Source organism: Callithrix jacchus, chromosome 1 (assembly GCF_049354715.1).
Source record: "Callithrix jacchus isolate 240 chromosome 1, calJac240_pri, whole genome shotgun sequence".
In the NCBI taxonomy this organism is placed as follows: Eukaryota; Metazoa; Chordata; class Mammalia; order Primates; family Cebidae; genus Callithrix; species Callithrix jacchus.
In genome coordinates this window covers 121,258,192-121,270,560 of record NC_133502.1, presented here as the reverse complement: position 1 = coordinate 121,270,560, position 12,369 = coordinate 121,258,192, and the positions used below count along the sequence as shown (strand labels likewise).

General features: G+C 36.9%; 1 protein-coding gene across 7 annotated transcripts in view; it reads left to right on the top strand.

Annotated features, from left to right (window-relative positions):
• Positions 1 to 7,032, top strand: part of FREM1 (FRAS1 related extracellular matrix 1) — a 163,586-nt gene extending 156,554 nt beyond the window's left edge. For 6 of the 7 annotated variants that reach the window (XM_035305987.3, XM_035305996.3, XM_017973662.4 and 3 more), the window contains 2 exons: positions 1,591 to 1,676; positions 4,113 to 7,032. In XM_035305987.3, the coding sequence (XP_035161878.2) occupies positions 1,591 to 1,676; positions 4,113 to 4,312 (286 nt within the window). In that variant the 3' untranslated portion in view covers positions 4,313 to 7,032. The remainder of the gene's footprint in view (positions 1 to 1,590; positions 1,677 to 4,112) is intronic. The other variant, XR_013534284.1, reaches the window with a different exon arrangement.
• The last annotated feature ends 5,337 nt before the right edge of the window (positions 7,033 to 12,369 follow it).

Below are 12,369 nucleotides of genomic sequence, written 5' to 3'. Positions count from 1 at the left end.
ACACCATTTATTAAACAGCGAATCCTTTCCCCATTGCTTGTTTTTGTCAGGTTTATCAAAAATTGTATAGTTGTAGATATGTTGTGTTGTCTCCGGTGCCTCTGTTTTGTTCCATTGGTCTATATCTGTGTTTTGGTACCAGTACCATGCTGTTTTGATTACTGTAGCCTTGTAGTATAGTTTGAAATCCGGTAGTGTGATGCCCCTGCTGTGTTCTTTTTGCTTAGAATTGATTTGGCTATGCGGGCTCTCTTTTGGTTCCATATGAAGTTCATGGTGGTTTTTTCCAGTTCTGTGAAGAAAGTCAATGGTAGTTTGATGGGGATAGTGTTGATTCTGTAAATTACTTTGGGCAGTATAGCCATTTTCACGATATTAATTCTTCCTAACCATGAACATGGAGTGTTTCTCCATCTGTTTGTGTCCTCTATGATTTCGTTGAGCAGTGGTTTGTAGTTCTCCTTGAAGTCCCTTATGTTCCTTGTGAGTTGTATTCCAAGGTATTTTATTCTTTTTTTAGCAATTGTGAATGGCAGTTCGTTCTTGATTTGGCTTTCTTTAAGTCTGTTATTGGTGTAGACGAATGCTTGTGATTTTTGCACATTGATTTTATATCCTGAGACTTTGCTGAAGTTGCTTATCAGTTTCAGGAGTTTTTGGGCTGAGGCGATGGGGTGTTCTAGGTATACTATCATGTCGTCTGCAAATAGAGACAATTTGGCTTCTACCTTTCCTATTTGAATACCGTTTATTTCTTTTTCTTGCCTGATTGCTGTGGCTAGAACTTCCAGTACTATATTGAATAGGAGTGGTGAAAGAGGGCATCCTTGTCTAGTGCCGGATTTCAAAGGGAATGCTTCCAGTTTTTGCCCATTCATTATGATATTGGCTGTTGGTTTGTCATAAATAGCTTTTATTACTTTGAGATATGTTCCATCGATACTGGATTTATTGAGGGTTTTTAGCATAAAGGGCTGTTGAATTTTGTCAAATGCCTTCTCTGCGCCAATTGAGATAATCATGTGGTTTTTGTTTTTGGTTCTGTTTATGTGGTGAATTACGTTTATAGACTTGTGTATGTTGAACCAGCCTTGCATCTCCGGGATAAATCCTACTTGACCATGATGAATAAGTTTTTTGATTTGCTGTTGCAATTGGCTTGCCAATATTTTATTGAAGATTTTTGCATCTATGTTCATCATGGATATTGGCCTGAAGTTTTCTTTTCTTGTTGGGTCTCTGCCGGGTTTTGGTATCAGGATGAAGAATAGTATTTTAGCATTAAATAAATAATCGTTATAAGTAGGCAGTTGCTGAATTTCCAAAAAGGTGTTTGAAATCTGTTGTTTATATTTTAAAACCTATTGATGTTTTATGCTGGAAAGCCCAGATATACAATAAAAGATCACTTTCCTTGATGTCACCTACCCCCACCCTGCAGATACTTTTAAAATACAACTACAGCACTAAAATCTTAGAAAGTTCTTTTAGCATACATGCGTTTTTGTGTATTTTAAACTTATTTTTATTTCTGTTATGCAGAAATATTAACTGCTTGTTGCTGATGCTCTCATTTTCATTTGCATTTAGATACCTGGGCAACCTTGTAACTGTATTCTCCAGGCAGCACATGCGATGGCTCTGGGACATTGGTGGGAGAAAGTCCTTCTGGATAGGCAAGTATCTGTGCTGCACTGAGGAGCAAGGCAAGGACATGAAACAAACAAGCACCACCACCCTGCTACTCACTTCTGTGGGTCACATGATCATGGTTTACCATCATAGGCAACCAATTTTAAACTCATCTTAAACCTTTGACACAATACATTCATTTTAAGACATCTATCCCAAAGAAATAAATAGGAATGTGGATATTGGCCTGAAGTTTTCTTGCTTGATAATTCTCAGATTGATAAGCAAGAGAATTCAATGTAATAATATTTCTAAAAGTAAAAAATTAGAAATCACTGTAACTAAAGAATGGTTAAATATAGTATAGCCATATGAAGGAATATGTAAGATTTAATGATTTTGCAAGCCATTAAATAATCAAGACATGAAAATTACCTTATGTCTATTAATTCATTTAGCAATTATATGTTCATAAAATGTAAAATGTATTTCATTTATGGCAAGGTGCTAAGTAAAAATGCAGGGTCTATATTCATATAAAGTATGAAATAATTTAGAATTAAAAAATTATATACATGTGGTGTATGTATAAATATAAATAAATTATATATATATTCCAAATAATTAGAAATGACTTAATTCCAGGTAAGCATTATAGGTAGGCTGGGTATGCTGGCTCAAGCCTGTAATCCCAGGACTTTAAGAGACCAAGGCTGGAGGATTGCTTGAGCCCACGAGTTCAAGATGAGCCTGGGCAACATAGTGAGACTTTGTCTCTATGAAAAATTTAAAAATTAGCCAGGCATGGTGGCAGCTAATAGTAGTCCCAGCTACTTGGGAGGCTGAGGTGGAAAGAGTGCTTGAGGCTGGGAAGTTGAGGCTGCAGTGAGCTGTGATTGTGCCACTGCACACTAGCCTAGGCAACAGAGCAAGACCCTGTCTCAAAAAATATATATATATGTGATTTTAATTTTATTTCTCCTTTTCTGAAGTCTTAATATGTTCTACAGCTTTAACAATAATAACAAATCTTTTTTTTTTTTTCTTTTTTGAGATAGTGTCTTGCTCTGAAGTGCAGTGGTGTGATCTCGGCTCACTGCAACTTCCACCCCCTGGGTTCAGGCAATTCTCCTGCCTCAGGCTCCCTGGTAGCTGGTATTACAGGTGCCTGCTGCCACACCTGGCTAATTTTTGGATTTTTAGTAGAGATGGGGTTTCACCGTGTTGGCCAGGCTGGTCTCAAACTCCTGACCTCAAGTGATCCACCTGCCTCAGCCTCCCAAAGTGCTGGTATTACAGGCATGAGCCACTATTCCCAGTGGAATAACAAATCTTTTTAAACCACTTTAGAAATAGAATTTTCAGGTCATATCAAAGTCAATATTCCCACTACTTCTCTTAAGAGGCATTGTATTTGAACGATCTATAACAGTTCCCTCTCTTAACTTTTCAATATTTCTGTAGTACTCAGTGGTTCCCTAAATTCTGAAATGATCTGGGTATTAAGAGACAGGGCTGGAAGATAAGTTTTCTCTACATCCATAATGACTCATTGTAAGCCTCTGTCCTCACAATATGCTTAGGCATCATGTCATCTAATCAATAATTCAAGGAAACAATCCAGAAGAAGATAGGGCATTCCAAACCAAAAGTATTTCATTTGATTCCACTCAAAAATACTGACTGAGAATCAGTTGGGGGAAGGTAAAATGCTATGTATCTAGGACTGTTTTTGTGGTCAAATTTGATTTGGGGAATGTTGGATCATGCTGTGGCAGGGGGTTCCTTTCTCATTTTATTCTTTTTTTATTTCTATTATGAAAGAGAGTAAGTGGGAAAATGCTTCTTTAAGAAAATATTACAGAAGCTTTATAACATTAAAGTGTAATTTGCCAAATTTGCCAGTGGGGGTAGAGAGGCAAGTTGAGAAAATCTGCTTTTTATTGGAATTGTAGCAGATTGAAACATCTTAAGCTCTCAACTCAAAATAATACATAGTAAACTACTTTCAAATATGAAAACCAGGACATTTAAATAAGGAGGAAGAAGAACAATAGGCACAAAATATCTGTTTCCCTGTGATAGGACTTCTGCATGTAGGATGATATGAATACTAATAATAGCTGCCATTTATTAAACACTTATATATACCAAGAGCTTTATATGCATTATCTTATTTAATCCTCAAAACAACCCTAGATGTACTATTTTTATGTCCATTCCTTAGATAAGCAAACTAAAACTCAGAGAGGTTAAGTAATCTGCCCAAAGATACTCATCTAGCAAGTAGGTGGCAGAGCTAGAATTGGACTGGGATTTGCTTGACCCCTTGTGTCTTAGAGTATTCCCAGTTCCTAGCTCTTGTTTTAGAACCTGGGCCCTATATTTGCATGTGATAACAGCTTAGAGCAATAGCTGGAGATGATATCTAAGTATAAATGCAATAAAATTAATTGGCACATTCTTTCGGTTCACATTAGGTTTGAATGATCAAGTGCATGCTGGCCACTGGGCGTGGATCGGTGGTGAACCTGTTGTCTTCATCAATGGGAGAAGTGGGCCCTCTCAACACTCCAAGCCTGGAAAGAGCTGTGTTTTGGTTCAAAGACGAGGGAAATGGCAAACAAAAGACTGTAGGAGAGCCAAACCTCACAATTATGTGTGTTCCAGAAAACTCTAAATATAACAGGCCCTATAGGTTCCCCCCTGGAATTTGTCACCTATTTATTTACAGGATCTGTGACTATTTGCTCCATAGAAAACAAACTATTAAATGATTGACTGGGGATACTTTTTTGATTCTGTCTAGTAAAAGGGGAACATTTTTAATAGTGCCAGAAAGATTGATAAATGAATATTTTTTACAAGATAAGATATAATTTTTGTCTCTCAATACCTTTTGCAATAAATGCCAGCAGTATTATAAAGCATAAGATTGGTTTATTCCAGAAGACCCCCACCCTTACCCTACTCCAAATCTCAGGCAGTACCAGTCTTATGGTCCTTGGATTTTTTTTTAATTTTTTGGTCCCATTACCTCTAATAAATTTATTCTGAAATACATATTGCAGGTGCTCCTACCATTTTAGTTTGAGTGAAGCTAACTCTACTAGTTCATTTAACCAAAATTGAACTGCAAAGGTCCCTTTGGAGCCCTTTAAATGAGAAATCTAAGATTAGAGGCTATGGATTAAATGATTTTTCTATGGTGAAAAAGAAAGATTTTAGATGAAAGAATCTTGTAGGTGGAGGCTCATCTACAAAGCTCTAGTTCACGTAAGAATTCAGGGGGCTGCCTGTGCTTCAGAGTTCTACGCATCACTGTTCATGAAACAAATCTCCCTTTTAAATTTGAATGTTGGCATTCTACCATCCTAGAGCTAATGGTTGAGTTTCCCCAGCCTTACAGAGTCATGAGAAATTTCAAGTAACATAATCTCTTCCTCTGTGTTTATTGTACTGACAAGCATTTCTCAAGGACATTTGGGATAAAGAGTATATATGAATGACAGTTGACATATGGAAGAAAAATACTGCTCTTTCAGAAGTGTCCTGTTGAACTGCGCTGATGAACAGAGAAAAGTAAAACTGAAAATAGAGCCCTTGAAAGCCTACATTCTCGAAAAGGATTTTGAGGCAATTTTGAGTCCTTATATCTTTAATATTTGCAGAAATGCCATGTTAACTAGATTCCCTAATGGAAAGGTACCTTATAAATTTATAATCTCAGCAGAGTGGAACATTTTTGTAACAATGAAGTATGTTACCGCCTTACCAGATCTCCCTTCTGAAATCAAGCTTTAATTATAGGAAATTAGAACTGTATGTCTGAAACATTTATTTAAAATTTTTCTCTTTTCATAATCACTGAGAAATATGGTTGTGCCAAATGTCACTTGCTCTATGAGCACCGATGTAACTTCAAATGCGGTTATCACATAGACGGGAGCTCTGGTGCTGGTTTTATTATAAAAATACCTTGAGTGTTGCAGACACTAAAATTGCTTGAAGAAAGTCAGTTCAAGTTCTGGATACAAAAACATGACAGCTTATTTAATTTCAATTCATTTATCAAGGTTATAATTAATAGAAAAATTTACAAAGAGATTGGAATATGATTCAGACATTCTGCCTATTACTTAAAGCTAAACATAATTGTAGTGTCAGAGGGTCCTTACCTTAGATGACACAGGTGGGCTCCAGACTGGCATAATGTACAGGTTCTCTGTGAAATACAAGCCGTTTCTTGAAGTTTAATCAAAACATACTACACCTATCCTCTTACTAGCTCCAGTCAAATTCCTTCTGGTCCACCGGCTTCTTCTGTATGGAAATGTGAGGGTTGCGCTAAAGAAAAAAGAGTTATTTTTCTAAAGGGTTAAGTCTGAGGAAGGAAGTAGAAGTTTGGGAAATGAGGGATTCAAGGGCCACTCCCTCCACTGGAACTCTAAAACTATATCAACCATCTATAACTGGAAATCTAGAAGTATGTCAACTATGTAAACTCTGGTCAGCATGGCAGATTTATTATACTTTTCTGCAATATAAATGATAAATGACACTGAACTAATTGCAAATGTTAGCATAAAGAGTGAGTGTTTTGATTTTTAAAACAATCAGAAATACTACAAGAATATTTAAAAATATTCCTGATTGTGAAAGCATTAATCAAGTTGGAAAATTCAAGTCATTTTAGGAAGGTAAAAATAGAAATTTGGAAAAGTCTGGGTGGTGGGCAGTATTCATCAAACCTTCCTTTTATTCTTACAATTGAACTTTGACTCGGGGAGAAAAAAGTAAATGATTGTCAAGGTTCCCTCTGCTTTGGTTGATAGTTTCTGATGGGAGTGGGAAGGAAGGAAATGGAGTAATGGATAGAATGGGAATGAGAGATTACGAGAGAGAAAAGGAGAGAAAGGTGAGAAGGGTTCAATGGAAAGGATAGGAACCAATGGTAGCTACGAAGGAAAGCAGTAAGAAGGACCCAGCTGAAGGTACCCAGCTCTTCTCTCCAAACTTCAATACCAACTCAGGAAAAGGCCCTCTGTATCAAGGAGCATCAATCCAGCTCAGTAGTGCCTAGCTTTTCAAAATCTTTTGATTGTTTGGTCTTTAACAAACACACAGCATCTATTTGCTAAAAATAAACTTAAAGAACATATGATAATCATTTCATCTCCTTCCAAGAAGTGGTGAAAATGAACCAGGTGACATTAATTTGATTTTTGTTTTTGTTTATTTTTAATACAGCCAGAAAGATATGCACATATTTTAATTTACACTATGTTTCTGTATAATTTAAACCATAAACTGGTGCTGATTAATTTCTGCAACAAAGCAGCATGTTAAATGTACTGTATCTAGTGTTGTATCAAAATTAATAAAAGAAATTTGTTTTAAGTTCTAAGACACTTTTCTTTAGCTTTTAACATTTTATCCTATTCCTGGGGACGCATGGAATTTTAGATTTTTATAATGTTATTTAGCAAGAATGGAGGAGAAAAGTCAACATGTTTTTTATCTTTGCTGGTCAGACCAGCCTTTAGTTGTATGGCTTCCATGTATTTTTACATGCGACCACCATTCATTTGACAAATACTGAACATGGCATGCCAACCATGCAACTGACATTGTTCCAGATACTGGAGATATTGTAGGGAATAAGATAAAAACATAAAAGCATACCGCATATATGCAAATTTATGATAGCATTTTACGCCTCAAGCTTTTTATCAGGGAGAAAGTCACAGTGAAAATCAGTGATTGCATTATCCCTTTTCCAGATACAAACAGCTCAGGCCGAAGTTTGTTATATGTTTCTCTTGGTTAAGAAATTGATATTAACTTCCTAAATTTTAATTAGGTCAAAGTGTTATTGATATCAGCTGTCCCAAATTTTCTGTCTCCAGAATCAAGTTAGAAACTAAAGTTTTTTTATCTAGTTAATTTTGTAACAATTACTCTTTCCAAAATGATGAGTACATGTCTTTATATCTTAGGGATTCCTGGAGTAACAGAAATTAAAGTGATACCTTTGATATCATCTTACTTAATAATCTTGTTACAACAGGGAAAGTTACTGTGTGAAGAAATCAGCACTAGAACTGAGGTCTTCCAAATCTTAGCCTGAATTTTTTCCTAATTATTCCACATATCTATGAGCATTCTGAGCAGATTGTTTTATTATATTCAAGTAAAATACACTCATCTTTGAATAATGAGTATTATAACATTCGCCGTATACTTGAAAATACTATCATAAGCAAAAGGCAGACAGAAAGGGTTACATATTTTGTGATTCCATTTATATTAAATGTTCAGAATAGACAAATCTATGAAGATAGAAAATAGATTAGTGATTTCCAGGTGGGGAAAGAGGATTGGGACTAACTACCAGTAGGTACTGGGTTTCTTTTTGAAATGATGGAAATATTTTGGAGTTATATAGTGGTAATTACAGAAACAGTGAATATACTGAAAACCACTGAAGTATGCAGTTTTAAATGGTAAATTTTATGTAAAGTGTATCTCAATAAAAATGTGATTAAAATCACCATATAAAATGTATTTTTAAAAGGTAGAAATGGGTTGATGTAACTGTATATTTATCTTGCTCATCCAAGATATATTTCTCAGTCTTTGCCCCATGTCTCACCCAGGTTTTTGTTTGTTTATATAATTGGTTAAAGGGAATGAAATGCTGATTTGACATATTTTAAATTTATAGTACTGTTTCATTTATCTTCCTCTCCTTTCTCTCCATCAATCACAGGGGGCTATTACTAATGGCAAAGCGTGTCTGGGTGTCTGTAATGTGCAGAACACCATGATTTTCTCAAAATTAATTTTACAATCCTTTAGAACAGGATTGTGCAGGAAATGAATATACTATTCTTATAACTTACACGTATAACTTCATTTTGAGCAGTTTTTATAAGTCTTATGTTCTGCTAGGCAATAAAGTTTAGTTTATCTTAAGACAGAAAGGAACAAAAATCAACCAACACTTCCATTAAAGGCCTCATGGTGATCCGCATCACTTTTTCCAAGCAATGACGTACGAGTTCACCTTTTGCTTCTATCCCCATCTGTATTTTTGCTTTCCAAAAGCAATCAATCTCAATTTATCCTACAGAAAAAAATGTTCTAACCCAACTATATGCTGCCTACAAGGAACATACTTTAAATATAAACACATTAAAAGTAAAAGAATGGAAAAAGACATACCATACTAAAACTAGTCAAAAGAAAGCTGGAGTGGCTAGATTCATATCAGAGACAGCAAGTTTTAGAGCAAAGAATATTGCCAAGAACAAAGAAGCTTATTGCATAGTGTTAGTGGGTCAATACATCAAGAAAACATAATAATTCTAAATATTTATGTATTAATAACAGTTGTTTTGTTTTGCTTTTTGAGATGTTTCGCTTTTGTTGCCCAGGCTGGAGTGCCACAGCAAGGTCTTGGCTCACTGCAACCTCTGCCTTCCAGGTTCAAGTGATTTTCCTGCCTCAGCCTCCCAAGTGCTGGGATTACAGCCTTCTTAGTAGCTGGTGCCCACCAGCATGCCTGGCTAATTGTTGTATTTTTAGAAGAGATAGGGTTTCACCATGTTGGCCAGACTGGTGAACTACTGACCTCAGGTGATCTACCCACCTTGGCCACCAAAAGTGTTGGGATTACAGGCATGAGCCACTGTGCCCAGCCTACTAATAACAAAGTTTTAAAACACAGGAAGCAAAAGGTGGTAGAACTTCAAAGAGAAATAGATAAATTTCTACTTAGAGTCAGAAATGTCAATACCGCTTTCTCAATAATTGATGGAACAAGTAGGCAGTAAATCAGTGAGAGTATAGAAGTATGGACACTATTAACAAAGTAAATGTAATTGAAATTTATAGAGTATTCTGCCCAACAACAGCAGGATGTACATTCTTTTCAAGTGCATGTGACACATTTACTAGGCAGACCATATTCTGGGACATAAAGTAAGTCTTCATAAATTTTAAAGGATTCAAGTCATATAAAATATGTTTTTTGACTACTGTGGAATAGTACTGACCATACTTGGAATAGGGTGACAACTTTAAGCAGTGCTTGTTCTCACCAGTAACCAACCCCAGCAGGAAGAAGGAGCTGGGGGTGGGAGAATTAGGGTTTTAATTTGCCATATCACATGTGAGAACTTTGCTGTGGGCTGGAACGTTTGTGTTCAATATGGAAATGTTTTCAGTTTTTGGAGGAACCAGATGACTAAGGGAGTCCTTTCTAAAAGAAAGGACTAATGAGAGTTGTGATCATTGATACACAACTCTTATTCTAAAGGGAGATAAATTAGGGAATCGTTTTTCACATGACAGAAAGGATGACCCTATTTGCTTTGTTAATGGCTTGGACTTGGGTGATAGTTATTTTCTATCACCCAAAGAGCACAGCTTCTCTATGGAGCCAGATTTTCAAAATTTTCTTTTACATTCAGCATTGAAGGAACACATTTGTTGCATATATTGAAGAGGCCTGTGTTTGCAAATCATGCCCCAAATCAACACTTAAAGGTCTAAGTGGTGCTCATCAGAGACAAAGGCGGTTCAGTGTATGTAGGAGTTAGTAAGGATTCGGGCAGAAGCTAAACAGAATGGCCCAGCAGGGACTGGCTCCCAGTAAATTATTTTCTTGCATACAGATTTCCTACCCAGCAGACTCACTGGGGTCATTTTAGTGACTAGACACAAATAACAGGCTTCTTAGAGTTTCAGACTTGAACCAAGTTGAACTTTTGCAAATGTGACTAAGGCCTGCCAGCTTGATGGCAAACTTGGGCCCAGCATCAGGTGCCAGCAGAAGGCAAAGCCTGGCTGGAAAGTTGTGCTTTGCTTTTCATTTTATTGTCACAATTTTTCACAGTTTGCCTCATGCCACCTTGTTACTTAATTCCCACACCTTGGAGGAAAAATGTGTAATCCTTTAATATTTATGTTACTTACTTAAGATACTTAAGATTATGTTTCTGCCTAGGTGTTGCCAAGATAGTCAAGCCAACTCTTGTTTATAGAGGGTAGAAAATATAAATCTGTCCAAACTCTTTCACAAAATGAAGGCCTTAATATTTCCAAAGAGTTGAATTTGGTACTACTCTTGGAGAGCCTTAGAGAAGCGTTGTCAATACAAGGCGTCATTGTTTTAGGTTTCCTATCCATGACTTGCTTTTTTCCCCAACTTTCCTCTCTTTTGGCAACTTCTCCTCACATTCTGTCCTACATTTGGCCCTGAGTCAGTTGAAAGCTTTGCAAGTTGATTTTCCATTCCCATCTGAATTTTAGCTTAGCTGTGGAACTGTTTTCCATGTGTTTTTAATCATTTGTCCATGTGTTATGAGCTTATAGGGACAATATGGTCCCCCCAAGCTGCCTGCATTGTATAAGCAGAAACTGGCAAGGTGGCCAGTGGGGGAACAGTTTTCAGACAGATGCCCCCTACACTCATTTCTGTTGGTGATACACCACCCCCATGCTCCAACTGGAGTAAAACAATTTACAAGCTGCATAAAGTTACCCAACAGACATGTAGTCCTCTGGCATGAATTACCTCTTTTAGGAGTGTGATTATCCTTCAGGGCAGACATGCCTGGGAACTGTGGCTGGTGTGACAATGTTCAAAGGCCTGCTCTGAGACTGTGGCCAGGCTGGGAAATGAAGAATGATTTAGTCCCAGATTCAATGGAAATTTGATTTTAAAATAGAATCTAAACACAGAGAATTAAGGATAAATTCTCCAGGACACAGAGACACTTCTTAGAAAGTAAAATGGAACAAGGGCCTATGTCAGAAGTTTCCTCTCACATTTTTATTGGATTCAGTATGTTAAAACAAACATTGATTCACCTCCTAAATGTAGACTGAGGGACCAGGAATGGAAGAGAAACAGAAAAATGCATTAAACAAAATCCCTTTTCTCAAAGCTGCTGACAATGTGGTCTCCAGCAAACAGACTCCCTGCCCTTGAGAAGTCCTCTCCTCCTTGTTAGGAAGATGTGCACGTACCCAAATTAAGCCAAGTCCAAGTAATCACTGAAGGGCTGAATCAAGAAGGAACCTGGCTTTTCAGAGTCCCAAATCTCAGTATCATGGATGAGCTATCTCCCTTGTAGATCCAGAGTGGATGTGAGAAAGTAGAGGTGGGTTGGGACAAAGCTTCCCAATATTTGACTGGTAAAGGCAGAAGACACACTGAAGTACAGAACCTGAAGGCTTCTATGGAATTAAGAAAATTTGAAATGATCAAACGTTATATAAAAGCATCCAGTGGAATGCAAAGGGTTGACAATTCGGGGTAGACTATTGAGTAAAGTTGGTTGGAAAGGATGTGATCCCAAGAGCAGAGTGAAAGGAGAAATGAACTGGTACAGTTTGATGGTCAAATGTGAGGAAACTCACTTATCAGATAGCTTTTATTTTTCTCTGCAGAAAAGGGGGTCATTTATTGAAAACAATGGAAGAGGCAGAGCAGTCAACAGTTTAAGATAATTAGAGAAGATTTTCACTAACCTACATGGAAAACGAAGAGTGAGTTAAGTAGAGGAATAAGAAAGATTGCTAAGCAGAGTTGAGTGTTCTGTTGAGACAGAAGGCAATTTGTATAGAATCAATTTTTGGCCATTTTGTCTGGGTTTCTGAAGCATCCCCTATTCCAGGTGTGGGCCCAGAGAAGATGAACAGCTGGGTGTTTTCAGGGTCAGACTT